Source organism: Brachyhypopomus gauderio, chromosome 19, assembly GCF_052324685.1.
Source record: "Brachyhypopomus gauderio isolate BG-103 chromosome 19, BGAUD_0.2, whole genome shotgun sequence".
Lineage (NCBI taxonomy): Eukaryota > Metazoa > Chordata > Actinopteri > Gymnotiformes > Hypopomidae > Brachyhypopomus > Brachyhypopomus gauderio.
In genome coordinates, this window is record NC_135229.1 from 2769703 (window position 1) to 2784634 (window position 14932).

Consider the following 14932-nt stretch of genomic DNA (forward strand, 5'->3'; position numbering starts at 1 on the left):
CCGTCCCTATAGATCCACCTCCTATAGATCCACCTCTTATAGATCCTCCATCCTTCAGAACAGCCCCCTACAGAACCGTCCCTATAGATCCGCCTCTTATAGATCCACCTCTTATAGATCCTCCACCCTTCAGAACAGCCCCCTACAGAACCGTCCCTATAGATCTACCTCCTATAGATCCACCTCTTATAGATCCTCCACCCTCCAGATCTTCCACCATTCAGAACAGCCCCCTACAGAACCTTCCCTATAGATCTACCTCCTATAGATCCACCTCTTATAGATCCTTCACCCTACAGAACAGCCCCCTACAGAACCTTCCCTATAGATCCACCTCTTATAGATCCACCTCTTATAGATCCTCCACCCTCCAGATCCTCCATCCTTCAGAACAGCCCCCTACCGAACCGTCCCTATAGATCTGCCTCTTATAGATCCTCCACCCTCCAGATCCTCCATCCTTCAGAACAGCCCCCTACAGAACCTTCCCTATAGATCTACCTCCTATAGATCCACCTCTTATAGATCCTCCACCCTACAGAACAGCCCCCTACAGAACCGTCCCTATAGATCTACCTCCTATAGATCCACCTCTTATAGATCCTCCACCCTCCAGATACTCCACCATTCAGAACAGCCCCCTACAGAACCGTCCCTATAGATCTACCTCCTATAGATCCACCTCTTATAGATCCTCCACCCTCCAGATCCTCCACCATTCAGAACAGCCCCCTACAGAACCTTCCCTATAGATCTACCTCCTATAGATCCACCTCTTATAGATCTTCCACCCTACAGAACAGCCCCCTACAGAACCGTCCCTATAGATCTACCTCCTATAGATCCACCTCTTATAGATCCTCCACCCTCCAGATCCTCCACCCTTCAGAACAGCCCCCTACAGAACCTTCCCTGTAGCTCTACCTCCTATAGATCCTCCACCCTCCAAATCCTCCACCTCCAGATCCTCCACCCTACAGAACAGCCCCATACAGAACCGTCCCTATAGATCTACCTCCTATAGATCCTCCACCCTACAGAACTGCCCCCTCCAGAACCGTCCCTATAGATCTACTTCCTATAGATCCTCCACCCTACAGAACCGCCCTCTACAGATTCACCCCTACAGATCCAAACTATAGATCCTTCGCCCTATAGATCTACCTCCTATAGAACCACCCTCCATACGTTTTCCACCCTACAGAACCGCCCCCTACAGATCTACCTCCTATATATCCTCCACCCTTCAGATACGCCCCCTATAGATCCGTCCCCCACAGATCCGCCCACAGGCAGCTGTGAGTTGCTGTGTGCAGTTATAACAGATCAGTACCATTTGTGTTCTGCCATCTCTCAGGCTCCGCCCCTTGTGCCAGGCCACGCTGGCATGAAGTTCACAGTGCTGGAGACCCTGGACCACATCAAAGAGGAGTTCCAGCTGTTCCAGGCGCAGTACCACAGGTGAGTCCTGCAGGGGGCGCTGCTTGCTTAGCCAACGCCACAACACTAACTGGACCGTTAGGAGCGCAGAATGACTTCAGTGAAATTGGCACCGATCAATTCTGTGGGGTCCTTCATTTAATTTATGCTGTACTGTGCAAAGAGAGATTGTGCCTGTTTGTTTTTGCCCATACAATACGAATGGTGTTGGTCTCGTTTTACTAGTTTATAGGTGAGGTGCCACATTTATGTAGCTGACTGACTGTCGTCCACAACAAAGACCTCAGTCTGACTCCCTGGTGCCAAACCCGCTAACGTTAGCGTAGAGCCGCACCAAAGCCAACACGCACGTCTGCGACCACACCGTCGTCTTCACAGTGACTGAGCTTCAGTCCTGCAGGTTTGGGGAGCGTCTGGGCGGTTAGCGCTGCTTCCTGTCAGCTGCGTCCTGTCTCGTAGATGCAGGGTGGATCACCTATCTCAAGCCAATAGGATTTAGCGTGTCAGGTCAGACGTGGCGTGCTACGATCGCTCGGATGACTGGAACAAGCTGCTTTATGGCTGACTGGAGCTATGAGCTGGTGACTGTTATCTCAGCCTGCAGTTAAAGTGAACGTAGTGAAGGAAACAGCAGTTTGAGAAGTTCCCTTTTCTTTATGAATAAATGTATAATAGCAAAAAACAGCAACATGTCACCGGGTCCTAGGGTCCTGTGATAAATTTTTCACAGTCTTCACTTCACTGGATAAGTTCTTTAAACGTGTAAACCTCTACCACGAGACCAGTGACCTTCTCTAACAGCCGCTTCTGTTACGTGTGCCCTCTCTCAGTCTGAAGCTGGAATGTGAGAAACTGGCCAATGAGAAGAGTGAGATGCACAGGCATTACGTCATGGTGAGTGCTGATAGGTTGCCTGGATTACCCATAAACACAGTTTGGAGAGGAAGTCCAAGGACCAGTAAAAAATGTTCCCTACATTCCTCTAAATCCCTAGTCTCCTCCCCTACACCCTTGTCTCTTCCACTACACCCTAGCCTCCTCCACTATACACTAGTCTCCTCCACTACACCCTAGTCTGGTCCACTATACACTAGCCTCTTCCACTACACCCTATTCTGGTCCACTATACCCTAGCCTCCTCCCCTACACCCTAGTCTCCTCCACTAGTCCCCTAGTCTCCTCCACTGCCCCAGACCATCAGAATATAGAGAATACTGTAGGGTTGTACAGCCTTTATTGATGAAATACGCAGAACTTTCTTGTTCGGCTAGTTTTTCTTTCAGTTCACAACCACATTTAGTCACAGTTCCTTAATGGAAACTCTCGGAAGAAAACAGCTAATAATGCAATTAAGGCCAGGTTACTTTATCACTGATGATTGAGAATGTCTTTCCCTAGTCTACAAATCTGCCATGTGTAATGTGTGTGTGTTTTCTGCAGTATTATGAGATGTCGTATGGATTGAACATCGAGATGCAGAAGCAGGTGAGCAACCTTGCACACACTTAAACGAAGCTATTACACCTGTTATGTTCACACTTAAACAAAGCTATTACACCTGTTATGTTCACACTTAAACGAAGCTATTACACCTGTTATGTTCACACTTAAACGAAGCTATTACACCTGTTATGTTCACACTTAAACAAAGCTATTACACCTGTTATGTTCACACTTAAACGAAGCTATTACACCTGTTATGTTCACACTTAAACGAAGCTATTACACCTGTTATGTTCACACTTAAACGAAGCTATTACACCTGTTATGTTCACATTTAATCGTAGGCAGTACGCCTGTTGAGTTCACACTGCGATAATTATACCAGATTATAAATTGTGACGTATTCTTATAGGTTTCGTTTCCCTAACCATTACTACTCTGTATCCCCTCTTAATAAACTAGATTTTCTGGCAGTTAAAGCCAAATTCACAGTATATAATGATATAAAACAGATTCCTCCACAGTACCAGTAGCTCTGGTCTGTGAAGTCTGATACTCTGTAGAGTCTGATTGAAGTCTGACTCTAATGCGCAGGTGTTTCTGAAGGCCTTGATGTAGGGGTGTTAGATCTGGGCTGATTCTAAACTCCGAGCTCTCATTTAAGAGTCACCGATGAAGGACGTGTCTCTCGTTTTGGCAGGGTGGCATCACCCCGTCTGCGTGTCTGATATTCCTGGAACAAAGAGGCAGTGTTCAGTTTTCAGTGTTCTGTGTTCAGAGCGAGAAAACAGTCAGAGTGTTCGTTCACTTTCGCGGTGTGTGTGTGTGTGTGTGTGTCGGTTTGTAGCATCAGGGGTCTGTTGATCTTACACAACGGCTCAGGCCAACTGTGTTTTATATGCTTACGTCCAACTCCTGATTTGAGCAAGTAGCATAGGGTTTAAATACACGCACGCACACACATACACACACTTGTCACACACACACAGGATCATACAGTGTGGGCTAATCCAGACATCAGGTGTGCTTTTTCTAGGCCATCTGGACTTCGGGGTGTATATGGGTCACTGTGGAAAAACTTGTGTGTGTGTGTGCACGCATATTTGTGTGCATGTGTAATTCTCACTTTCACTGTTGAGTAAAGGTTTGTGTGTGTGTGTGTGGCTATGAGACACCGGTGCACAACGTAAGTGGCTTGAAACACAGCGAACTGAAGTGTGTTGGAGGCGTCACTAGGGGGCGCTGAGGTCTTCAGATACACCCAGATACACCCAAAGCCTGTAGGGTGTGCAGTGTGTGCTCACAGGGCTTCTGTGGCCACTGTACTGCAGTATTGAAGTAAAGGTACATACCTAAGACACTTCAGTAGCACTTGTAGTACACACACACACACACGTACATGGCAATGGTCCCTGTATTCTGTTTATTGATTCTGTTGTGTGTGTGTGTGTGTGTGTGTGTGTGTGTGTGTGTGTGTGTGTGTGTGTGTGTGTGTGTGTGTGTGTGTGTGTGTGTGTGTGTTTCTCTTCAGGCAGAGATTGTCAAGCGTCTCAGTGCCATATGTACCCAGATTCTCCCTCTACTCTCCCAAGAGGTGTGTGAGCAAATCTCGCCACCCAACTCACACACACATCCTCCACCCAGCTCACACAGACCCACACACACACACATCCTCCACCCAGCTCACACACACACACACACACACACACACACACACACACACACACACACACACACACACACACACACACACAAATCCTCCACCAAGCTCACACACACCCATCCTCCACCCACCTCACACACACACACCAACACAGACACACCAACACACACACACACACACAAATCCTCCATCTAGCTCACACACACCCATCCTCCACCCACCTCACACACACACACACACACACACACACATCCTCCACCCACCTCACACACACACACACACACACACACAAATCCTCCATCTAGCTCACACACACCCATCCTCCACCCACCTCACACACACACACACACACACACACACACACACACACACACACACACACACACACACATCCTCCACCCACCTCACACACACACACACACACACACACACACACAAATCCTCCATCTAGCTCACACACACCCATCCTCCACCCACCTCACACACACACACACACACACACACACACACACACACACACACACATCCTCCACCCACCTCACATGAAAGTGCTTTTTTTACTATGGAAATTGTTCTTCCTCTCATGACCACTTAGACATGAATAATTGACCAGAGAGGTCGTCAACACCGGTCCGGGTTTCTTCCTCTTCCATCTATTAATATTTCATACAAAATAAAAAACAAATAATAGATTTATTTTATTGTTGTTGTTTTGTAACCACACACATGGAGGTGGGGTGTGGTTTTGACCAATATGCCCAGTGAACCCTGCAGGAGAAATATGATTCTTTTGTCTTTTCATTGCCAACTTTGCCCCTGGACTAGTTTTATGTTAATGTCTTATGTCCTATCACAGCTTTAGTGTACATGTGCATTAACAGATGTACAGGTATATTAAAGATTTCTTATGGAGGGCTTTTTTCATTTTGTTTACCCCTGCTAGCAGAGTAATGATGTTTCAGTGGGATGTCTTAGGTACAGGAACAGATAATGGACTAGTGAGTGTGTTCGTCTTAAAGCCGCCATAACCGATTTTACATACCTTAAAGCTGCCATAACAAACACCAGAGACCCTCAGCCCAGACACACGCTAGCTGTGCAAATACTGTATGTATGTTTATTCATATGGGTATGAATATCTGTGTGTGTGTGTGTGTGTGTGTGTGTGTGTGTGTGTGTGTGTGTGTGTGTGTGTAGCATCAGCACCAGGTAGCCCAGGCCGTGGAGCGGTCCAAACATGTCAGCATGGCGGATCTGAATGCCATCATAGGGGTGAGTCGTCTGTCTCAGCCCCTACACCAGCCAAACGCTTCTGTACTTTAACTCTGACCACTTATGCGAATAATGCTAAATAAATTATTTTTTATTAACAATAATATGTAAGTACAAATGTACATTTTTTAGTAATAACTAAAATGATTTGGGCTCACTTGGACAGTGTGATGAAGATTTAAATGCAGTTACATGTATGCTCACTGAGACCCATGTATACATCCACACTTATCTCTCTGTCTGTCTCCCTGTCTGTCTCTCTGTCTGTCTCTCTCTCTCTCTCTCTCTCTCTCTCTGTCTGTCTCTCTGACTCTGTCTGTCTGTCTCTCTCTCAGCAACAGCAACTACAGCATCTTTCCCAGCATGCCTCTGCCTTCCCGCTGACACCACACCCCTCTGGCTTGGCTCTTAGCACGGGGGCGGGGCTTGTGGCCCTGCCAGGGGCGTTCCCCTTTCCGCCGCACCTCCCGCCCAAAGATGACATCACCCGCCCTGAGTCTGTGGACCCCAGAGGTAAAGAGAGCAGCTACTTTACGCAGCAGATACCTGCAAGACCTTCTTATCCAGAGCAATATAGGGACTCCAGTCACGTCACGGAGGAGGCCGAGTGTGGTGTTAGGTGTTTTGTACACGTGTTCTTATTGGTTAAGTGTTGACCACTTGGCCAGTTGGGGATTGAACCTCTGTGTGTCTGTTTGGGGGGGGGGGGGGGGGGGGGGGGGGGGGGTGGGAGTGTGTGTTATAATGACCTGAAATTTCTCTTAATCTCTCTGTATTGTTCTAGATGGCGCCCCACACAGGGTGAGTCTCCCTGCATGTCCGTGTGTGTGTGTGTCTCCGAGCAGAGACTAATGATTTCCATTAGGGAGTGTTTGGCTCAAATAAACTCTGTGTCATGTGACCTGGCCCGTGTAAGGCCAGTCTTCAGCCTGCTATTGCCCGTTGTGTGTGTATGTGTGTGCGGGATGGGGGGTTGGGGTGTTGGGGGTGTTTTGAGCATTAAGCCTGGTCCTCCTATGAGACCATCAGCTCGTAGGCACTACACAGTTCCTCTTCCGTCAGAGCTACACTGGAGATATGTTCTTTGTTTATCTCCAGTGTTCCTCTCGCTGTTGGACTAAAACGAGGTGGTTGACTCTGTGCTCCGCAACACATCACACACCTAGTTCACATCCTTGTGCTGTGGTAGCGTGTACGGCGTAGGGCGTGTGTGTGTGTGTGTGTCTGTGTGCTGTGTGGACGCTGTAAGCAGTGTGTGTGTGTGTGTGTGTGTATCCTTGTGCTGTTTCTGACAGAGTTTCCCAGACGCTGCTTTGATGAGTCAGCCGTTGGGACAGCGTCTGTCTTCGTCTCTGGCCTGTCCCACCGAGCCTGAGACAGACAGCAAGAGGAGCAGCGTGGAGGAGAAAACCCAGGTTCCAACCCCCCGAGTAAGACACACACACACACACACACGCGCGCGCACACACACACACACACACACACACACACACACATCCTGCCACATCCTGAGGTAAATGGCTGTGATTCATCCATTTGTCCATGATTAGACATTTTTCCTGTCTGGGAAAGTAGGACTTTAATTGCTCTACACGGTATTTACTGCCCTGTGAGAGCTTGTGTGTTGTGTCATGCTGGAGGGGGTTGGCAACACGCTACATTTACTTCGTTTTATTTACTTAAATGACTCTTTGAACAAGTTGTTCTTTTATGAGTTGGTTTCAAAGAAGGTATTTTGTACTCTTATTCGAGTAAATTATCAAGTTAAAAAAAATTTACTTTTACCGCAGTGCCCGCAATGTTCCGTGTTGAATTTTACAGTCATTGTAATTGAGCGCACATGTTGCTCATCTGACTGCTGGGGGCGCTGTTGCTGTGTGCTGAACTGTCAGGTGTGGGAGGGGCTCTCAGATCCTGATGGAGTGATGAGTGGTGCAGCCTCAGTAGACATGTGTTTATGTCATCAACGCAATTACGCCGTCCGAGACGACAGTCCCAGATCGGGAGTTCAGATCTGAGGTCTTCGAACGTGTCATGATCCACAGACGTCCGTTTGCAGCCTCTGAGACCCAAAGCAGCCTGTGGTTTTAGCATGTCTGGTCTTATTTGAAATCCTGTAGAAGGCATTTTAGACTTTTTAAACATTTTTAGTGCTACAGTGTTTGAGTCACTACTGAGGTTTTCACTGTTTATATCAACATCGGGGCCATTAACTCTCAGTTACTCAAATTGTCACAGCTTTAAGTTACTTTGGATCAAAGTGATTGCCAAATGTTATGTAATCTCTGCATGACAAGGTGGTCCTAGCATGGACACCTGATGGTATTTGGTGTGTCTTCCCACAGGACAGCGAGGTGAACAAGAACAGCCTGAGAGGCGACGCCCATAAAGAGGTGTGGCCTGAGTCTTCTGCCGTGCTCTCTCCGTCCCGGTCCTGACCTCAGCAGTCTCGGTCTGTGTCTGCAGGAGTTTCTCCAGCTGGTGGGGTCTCACTGTTCCTCAAACAGCTGCAGAGTGGTGCAGTGATGTCTCTCAGGCACAGATGAAATAGAGTTGGTCTCGGGCTTCAGAAAACATCTTTGTAGTGTTGTTTTCCAGATTTGTGACGTTTACAGCTTTGTTCTTCATTGCTAGCGAGTCCCGCAGTGAGGCTCCTCTTTAGTGTCACGCTTGAAGTGTCACCACTTTACGTTTTATCATTTCTCCCCCCTTTTTTAAAAAAAACCGAGGAGTAGCTTTGGTGGTGTTTGGAAGGCGTTCGGCTTTGCCGCAGTTTGCTTTGTGGTTCATGTGGTTTTACTGTGTGCTGTCCTGGAAGAGCGCGTCCCCCGTGGGTAACATCGCCCGGCCGCTGGACGGAAACGGACTGGACGGCTCGCCGGTCCTGCGAAGGAGCCCGTCCAGAGAGGCGCCCTCGCCCGCCTCGCCCTATACCCACCCACGCACGCCCGGGCGACGCAGGACTCCGCCCCAGGTACCCGCCTCACCCTACACCCACGCGCATACGCTCAGGCCGCTACACCCGTTTGCTACGTCACCCCACGCCCACGGCAAGGCCACCGGGGGAGGTTGCCCACGGGTGTCCGCATCACGCCGTCTGCGCCCTGCAGACTGTAGGACGAATACATCGTGCATTATGCAGTTTCACAGAAGACGAAACACTGCCGGAATAATCGTGCGTTGAGGGCGGAACTGATGGTCTAACCGGGCCTTGGATTGGATTACACGGCTGTTGCTGTGCAGTCGTATGCAAATATAGAGCCCGAGGCTTAGACACCTGCCTCCGCGGTTTAGACTGCAGCTCTGTGGTCCACTCACTCCGAGTAAAAGCACATATGCTTTATGTCTGTTGTGTAACCTGTACACCACAGTACTGGGTGTGTTTCCTAATGTGTGTGTATGTGGGTGAACGTGTGGACGTCTGTGGAGCCCAGCGGAACCGGATCCGTTGTTTCTAGACTCCGTCAGTTCATGCTCTCCATCTTTGGCCTTTCCAGGAGGAGAAAACGCACTCCCCTTCTCGCTCTCCCTCGCGCGGTGCTCTGAGCCCGTCCTCCAGTCCAGCGCCCCCTACTGGCCACCCTCGCGCCTCCCCTGCACGCGCCCCCTCTCCTCCTGTCCAGCACTAGGTGAGCCACACCTCCGCGGGGTCGCTCCTCCCCTCTCTCCTCACAGCTCGGTCATGACACCTCTCCTTTCTCTGTTCTGTCAGGATCCGCTCCACTCTGTGGAGTGACACTGGTGGGAGACGACACGCCCCCCCTTCCCCCTATCCCCGCCCACCCTACCCAGCATGCAGTGGCGCCGACCCACAATACAATGGGCCCGGGGACCACGTGCCTCGTGTGGGAACCCGGCGTACGCCCACGGACTCTCAGAGCCGCACGGCGAGCTTCCTGGCATCCTCGCCCCACACTGCAGCTCCGCCTCTGCTGCACAGCTTCATAAGCCAATCAATCAGCTGTTACGGTGACTGACAGGTCTGTCGGCCAATCAGGCTGCTGGAATGATGTGGCAAAGCTGAGCATTCTGGTGGGTTGCTATAAATATTATGGCAATTATATTATTATTACATAACAATTCTCTTGGGTAGTTATTTACATTTATATCTAGACAGATAATGTATTTGATTAGTAAAGCAACACATTTCACTAGCAATTAATGACATTATTTGTTGACATTGTGCGTTAAATGTACTTTTACATTTTCATTTATAACATTTTGCTTTTCTTTGTGTTGCTTTTCTCCCACGTACGATAGTGGTGAAGGAAGTTGGAACAACCAAACGGACCTCTTACACGGTGCCGGAGCGAGGACGTGTGTGTGTGTGTGTGTGTGTGTGTGTGAGAACTGGACTTTGGAGACAGGAGACGGGCTGTGTGTAGCCCCTTGTCCACCGTTTAGGGCACCCACGAGGGCACCGCACCTCCAGGGTCAGCGCAGTGGACCGGCTGTAGCCCCTGGAGTCCTTGAGCAAAGTGCCTCTACTCCCTGGACACGCAGTCTCCAACGCTCTGGCCTTTTAAACAGTACCAGCACCCTGAAGTGACACTCTTAACAGGCAGTCCGACGGTAACTCCGTGTTAGGACTTTGATATTGTTTTGTACCTGCAGTCATTTTTGCTAATCTCGGAAAAGTCTCCCTTCAGATCAGCCGCCTCGCTCTGACTTTTCGCCGCTATTACAACCAGTAATGGTCATGTTTTCTCCTGTATTCTACCTCCTTTAACTGGTGGATAACCAACAGCTTTCTATACTGTTATATACAACCTGTGGAGGCTGTTTATTACTGTACAACTAACGCGAATTAGTCTTACTTACCAATTTGCTTAGTAGTTGCTAGGCATTTCAGAAGCAAAGAGTAGTCATAATATGTTTGGCATGCTGACGTGAATAGCATACGCAACCTACCAGTGGTTCCCACTAGGGGGCAGTAATGTCAAACCTAGCCAACTAACGGAGAAGGTTTGAAACGTTTCTTAGCTGTGATTATCGAGCATGGTATACCGTTTAGCGTCACTCCACACAGAACAGTCCCATTTCGTTATCAGTTATGAAAACCATCATGAGTTGAATGGCATATATTGCTTGTAGGGAAGAATATCGACTGTGGTCGTTTAGGACAACATTGTAGTCACAGGGGCCTCATTCATTAGCTTGAAAGAAGCTACCAGGATAACCAGCACAGATTCAGCAACAACAAAATGTGTCTTCCACACTGGAACAGACTTCAATTTATTTTGACAATGTATAGAGTTACTGAGCTGTAGAATACAGAGATTGTTTATATGAGAACTGATCACCAATAGTGTCTTTGTGTTAGAGGATGTCATACGTCACAGATGGGTCAGACTCCACGCATGCACACACACACACACACACACACACACACACACGCACGCACAATAGTCAGCCATACATGCACTCAATATGTCAAAATAATAAAATAAAATATTTAAAAAACACACATTTATGCCCAGCAAGAGCAAAAGTGGACAAGGACAGGAAAAGCGTGGTCTCAGCTCTAATATTTAAACATACTAGATAAGGCAACGTTTTACACACTCACTCTGTAAGCAAAACAGGCAGCAAGCAGTTGTCTTTCCTTCAAAAAGTCAACATTTCACACGCTTGGGTCATGCAACCAGGTGACGTGTTTCAGTCATCAAAACAGACTCCATTCTGTTCCTGCAGTACGATGTCAGCAAGAGCTTCGGGTTTCAGTCTGTGACCACATGGCTTTTATCAAAACGCTGTCTGCTCATTTTATGAAACGGTGTGAGGTTAACGCTTGCACACAGTCTATTTCTTTTGTTAGCTACATGCAACCTTGACTAGAAAATGTAGTTTTCTCATAGTGTATCTTGCTACATATGCAAAAGTGTGTTTTAGTACAATAAACTATTTACAATTTTCATATCTTTACATACATAAGCATACAAGTTCTTCCTATGCAATGTCCCCCCCCCCCCCCCCCAAGTCAGAAAATAAAGACAGCGGCAAGAGTTTAACGACTTTATTAATCAACAGTAGTTTTAGACAATGCATTAAAAAAATCATATCTGTAAAACTATGTGTGCAATTAGATATACAATCAAAGACTGGGTAGAGACAGTAGCACTAATCCAGACCACCTGCCCCACAGTGAGACGGGCGTCTGTGGGCACTTGGGTTCAAACACACAAACGTAAGGTTCAATGTAGCTGAACACTAGTGCGTTGACTCACATTTTTCAGAAACTAAAAAGTAAAAAAAAAAAAAAAAAAAAATCCTCTATCCATTAAATTCGCACTGCTTCGTGACTGGTTCTACGTCGTTTGCTTGTTTTAAGGAACTAATATTTGACCACAAATTCATAAATATAACAGGAAGTGGAATTTCTCGCTTTGCTTATTTATGTATGTGGCATCTTAAAGAAAATGATATAGAAATGTAGGACTGAAGTAATAGTCCACAATAACCTATACCATAAGTTGATGTACTTATACCATAATATTCAGGGCTCAGGAGAGATATTGCAAAATAATATATTACTGTGCTGAATTTACCTACCAATCGTGAAGAAAAGAATTGGAGTTCTTGACACTTTTGCAAGACTTATTTGAAACAGTCGATGTTCATCAATCAGCGTTAACAGGAATAGCATAGTTTTTAAAAAGCTGGACAAGTATAACTAATGTGTTGTGAATATGCAAATATTCTTCACATTCGATTTAGGAAATGATGCTAATAAAATTGCAGAATATAAGCATCGCACCCGTGCCAGGTCCTGCTATTTTAAGGCCTTTTGGCTAGAGCTCCCTGGCCAAAGGGACAGAGAGTCTCTGTTTGGTGTAGAGAGAAAAAATATAGTCTGAAAAAGTCACACGTTGAATAAATATAGTCCATTAAAATATTGCAAATTAAGCATCATCGGTGAAATGTGCGGCTGGTAGCAGCACTCGCTGGCTGGTTTAAGGCAGTCGAGCGGTGAACATCCCTTTTCCCCCCTAGGCACGTTTGTGTGCCCAAGCAATAACGATAAGTAACGATAAATAAGATAAGTTTCCACGACTTCATCCTTGATGATGAAGACTGCAGAGAGTTATGCAGGGGAAGTCGGGTTAAGTTCGGATGCAGCCTGCGTCAGTCGTTATACACCAACAGTCAAGAAAGCGTTTACTACACTGAGAGAACTGTATACAAAAACAAATACTGACATTTTCCATGTTTAACTATGATATTAAAATACATTAACTACTATATTTTTGATGTTCCTAACAAGGCACAGACAAGAATCAGTAATATTGTCCCAACGTCCAGCCATCACCGTTGCCAAAACCTTCAGAGCACCGCGGATCTTCACGAACACAGTACCACAGCCTCTCTAATCCCGGTTGGCGTGTTGCTTATTGCCTGTGCACAACTCTCCTCCAGCCAAACTCGTTATTTACCCAAGACTGGTTCATTGGCAGGGAGGACAAGGCAACAGTAGTCAACCCGTCGTTCAGCTTTACGCTTGAGATTTTGAGTGAAATCTCGGACTGGCCCTAAAATCACATTTTTTAAAAAACGAACAGAAGGTAAATGTAATAGGCCAACATACACGCCATAGTCAGCTAGTGGTATTCGCTGGGGGGGTTACATATCCCCCATAAAAATCAGGTAAAATATGCAGTCCACCTATGAAATCCTTCAAAGGATGCGTTGAGGGAATAATATAACATTACTGCCATATAATTTCACCAAGACAATTTCCAAATACAAGTAAAAAAAGATTAAGCATCTGTCACATGATATAGTCTTTCTAATAACTTGCAATGATCTGTTAAACAATAAAAAAAAATGAGATAGCAGACTCCCACGTGTAGGGGGTCAAGGGGTCGGCTCACCCACACACACCTTGAGAATACGCGAATCACTTTATGACTTTACTGAATTTCAACAGTGACGTGCAATCAACTCCAGACTTGAACTATTTCTAAGCTCATTTCCTCCCATTCTTTAACCCGGGTGAGTAATCAGGAGTTTAAGGCGTAATCTGTTACCATTTTGCCCGATTGCCTACTGTACGAGAGCTGATTAGCAATCGCAATACGTAAAAACAAAAAAATATATAAATATGTCGGAGCCACGACAGTAAGGATAAAATGTGGAAATATTGCATGTAAGCCCACACACAATCACACACGGACATACACAGGAACCCAGAGAGGAGCATGTCCACATGAGGAGATAAGAAGGTAGTCAGTGCCCCTCCGTTTTGGGTGGTGAATGTAGCGGAGTTCCCACCTCTGGGGTTCGGGTTGGTCATGGTGGGGACAGCAGGGGGTTTATATCAGTGAGCAGTGCCACAGTGTGTCCAGTGGTTAGAGTTGGGGGGGGTGCACCTGGCGCACACACACCAGCCTAAAGGTCAAGGGTTAAAGGTCACTCATACTGTCCCGGGGAAGTTGTAATGGTTACTCCTCTGTGCCTCTGCCACCTGTAGCCTAGGCTTGCACTCCCTCTGCTCGCACTCCACAGCGCCACCTTCCTGGCAGAGCGGGGGACGATCCTTGAAGAAGTCGGAGACGTAGCGCACCTGTGCGGCATTTAAAAACATCTTCAGACCCATGAGAATGACACCTTCTGGGAGATACTAACATGCTGGTCAATGTGAGAATGAAAAAGCACTTACATTAAGGATGGCAATGAGCGCCCCCTGGAGGAGGCCCACAAGTACGTCACTCCAGTGGTGTTTGTAGTCAGAAACGCGCGTGTAGCCCACGTAAATCGCAAAGGCCACCAAGAAGAACTGGATTGTGGGACGGAGGAGACGTGCCCACTTGAATGCCATGCGCGCATGCACATATAACTGCAGAGAGACCCAGAGAAAGATCCATGATCAAAAAACAGATGTCCTAACCCAGTGGTTCCCAAACGTTTTCTGCCGTGCCCCCCTTTAGTAGATGAGAATATTTTTGCGCCCCCCCTACACCCCTTCCCCCCCATATTGACACATGTGCACATGTTTTATTTCCAAGCTCCGCACCCCCCCTGCAATAGCTCCGCGCCCCACCTAGGGGGTGCGCCCCCCACTTTGGGAACCACTGTCCTAACCTTTAAACTCAAACTAAATGTGTACACCTTCCC

General features: G+C 47.2%; 2 protein-coding genes across 3 annotated transcripts in view; one reads left to right on the plus strand and one right to left on the minus strand.

Annotated features, from left to right (window-relative positions):
- Positions 1-13356, plus strand: part of tle2c (TLE family member 2, transcriptional corepressor c) — a 20712-nt gene extending 7356 nt beyond the window's left edge. Inside the window, exons 2-14 of one of the 2 annotated variants that reach the window (XM_076981259.1) lie at positions 1358-1461; positions 2271-2334; positions 2881-2925; positions 4415-4477; positions 5744-5818; positions 6160-6331; positions 6603-6619; positions 7114-7248; positions 8164-8211; positions 8637-8792; positions 9316-9447; positions 9531-9850; positions 10079-13356. In XM_076981259.1, coding sequence (XP_076837374.1) covers positions 1358-1461; positions 2271-2334; positions 2881-2925; positions 4415-4477; positions 5744-5818; positions 6160-6331; positions 6603-6619; positions 7114-7248; positions 8164-8211; positions 8637-8792; positions 9316-9447 — 1011 coding nt within the window. In that variant the 3' untranslated portion in view covers positions 9531-9850; positions 10079-13356. Of the gene's footprint in view, positions 1-1357; positions 1462-2270; positions 2335-2880; positions 2926-4414; positions 4478-5743; positions 5819-6153; positions 6332-6602; positions 6620-7113; positions 7249-8163; positions 8212-8636; positions 8793-9315; positions 9448-9530; positions 9851-10078 lie in introns of both variants that reach the window. The other variant, XM_076981258.1, reaches the window with a different exon arrangement.
- The window catches only part of plpp2a (phospholipid phosphatase 2a), a 15032-nt gene continuing 11919 nt past the window's right edge, over positions 11820-14932 (minus strand). Inside the window, exons 5-6 of the mRNA XM_076981260.1 lie at positions 14478-14654; positions 11820-14381 (exon numbers count right to left, since the gene is read on the minus strand). Of these exons, the coding sequence (XP_076837375.1) occupies positions 14232-14381; positions 14478-14654 (327 nt within the window). The 3' untranslated portion in view covers positions 11820-14231. The remainder of the gene's footprint in view (positions 14382-14477; positions 14655-14932) is intronic.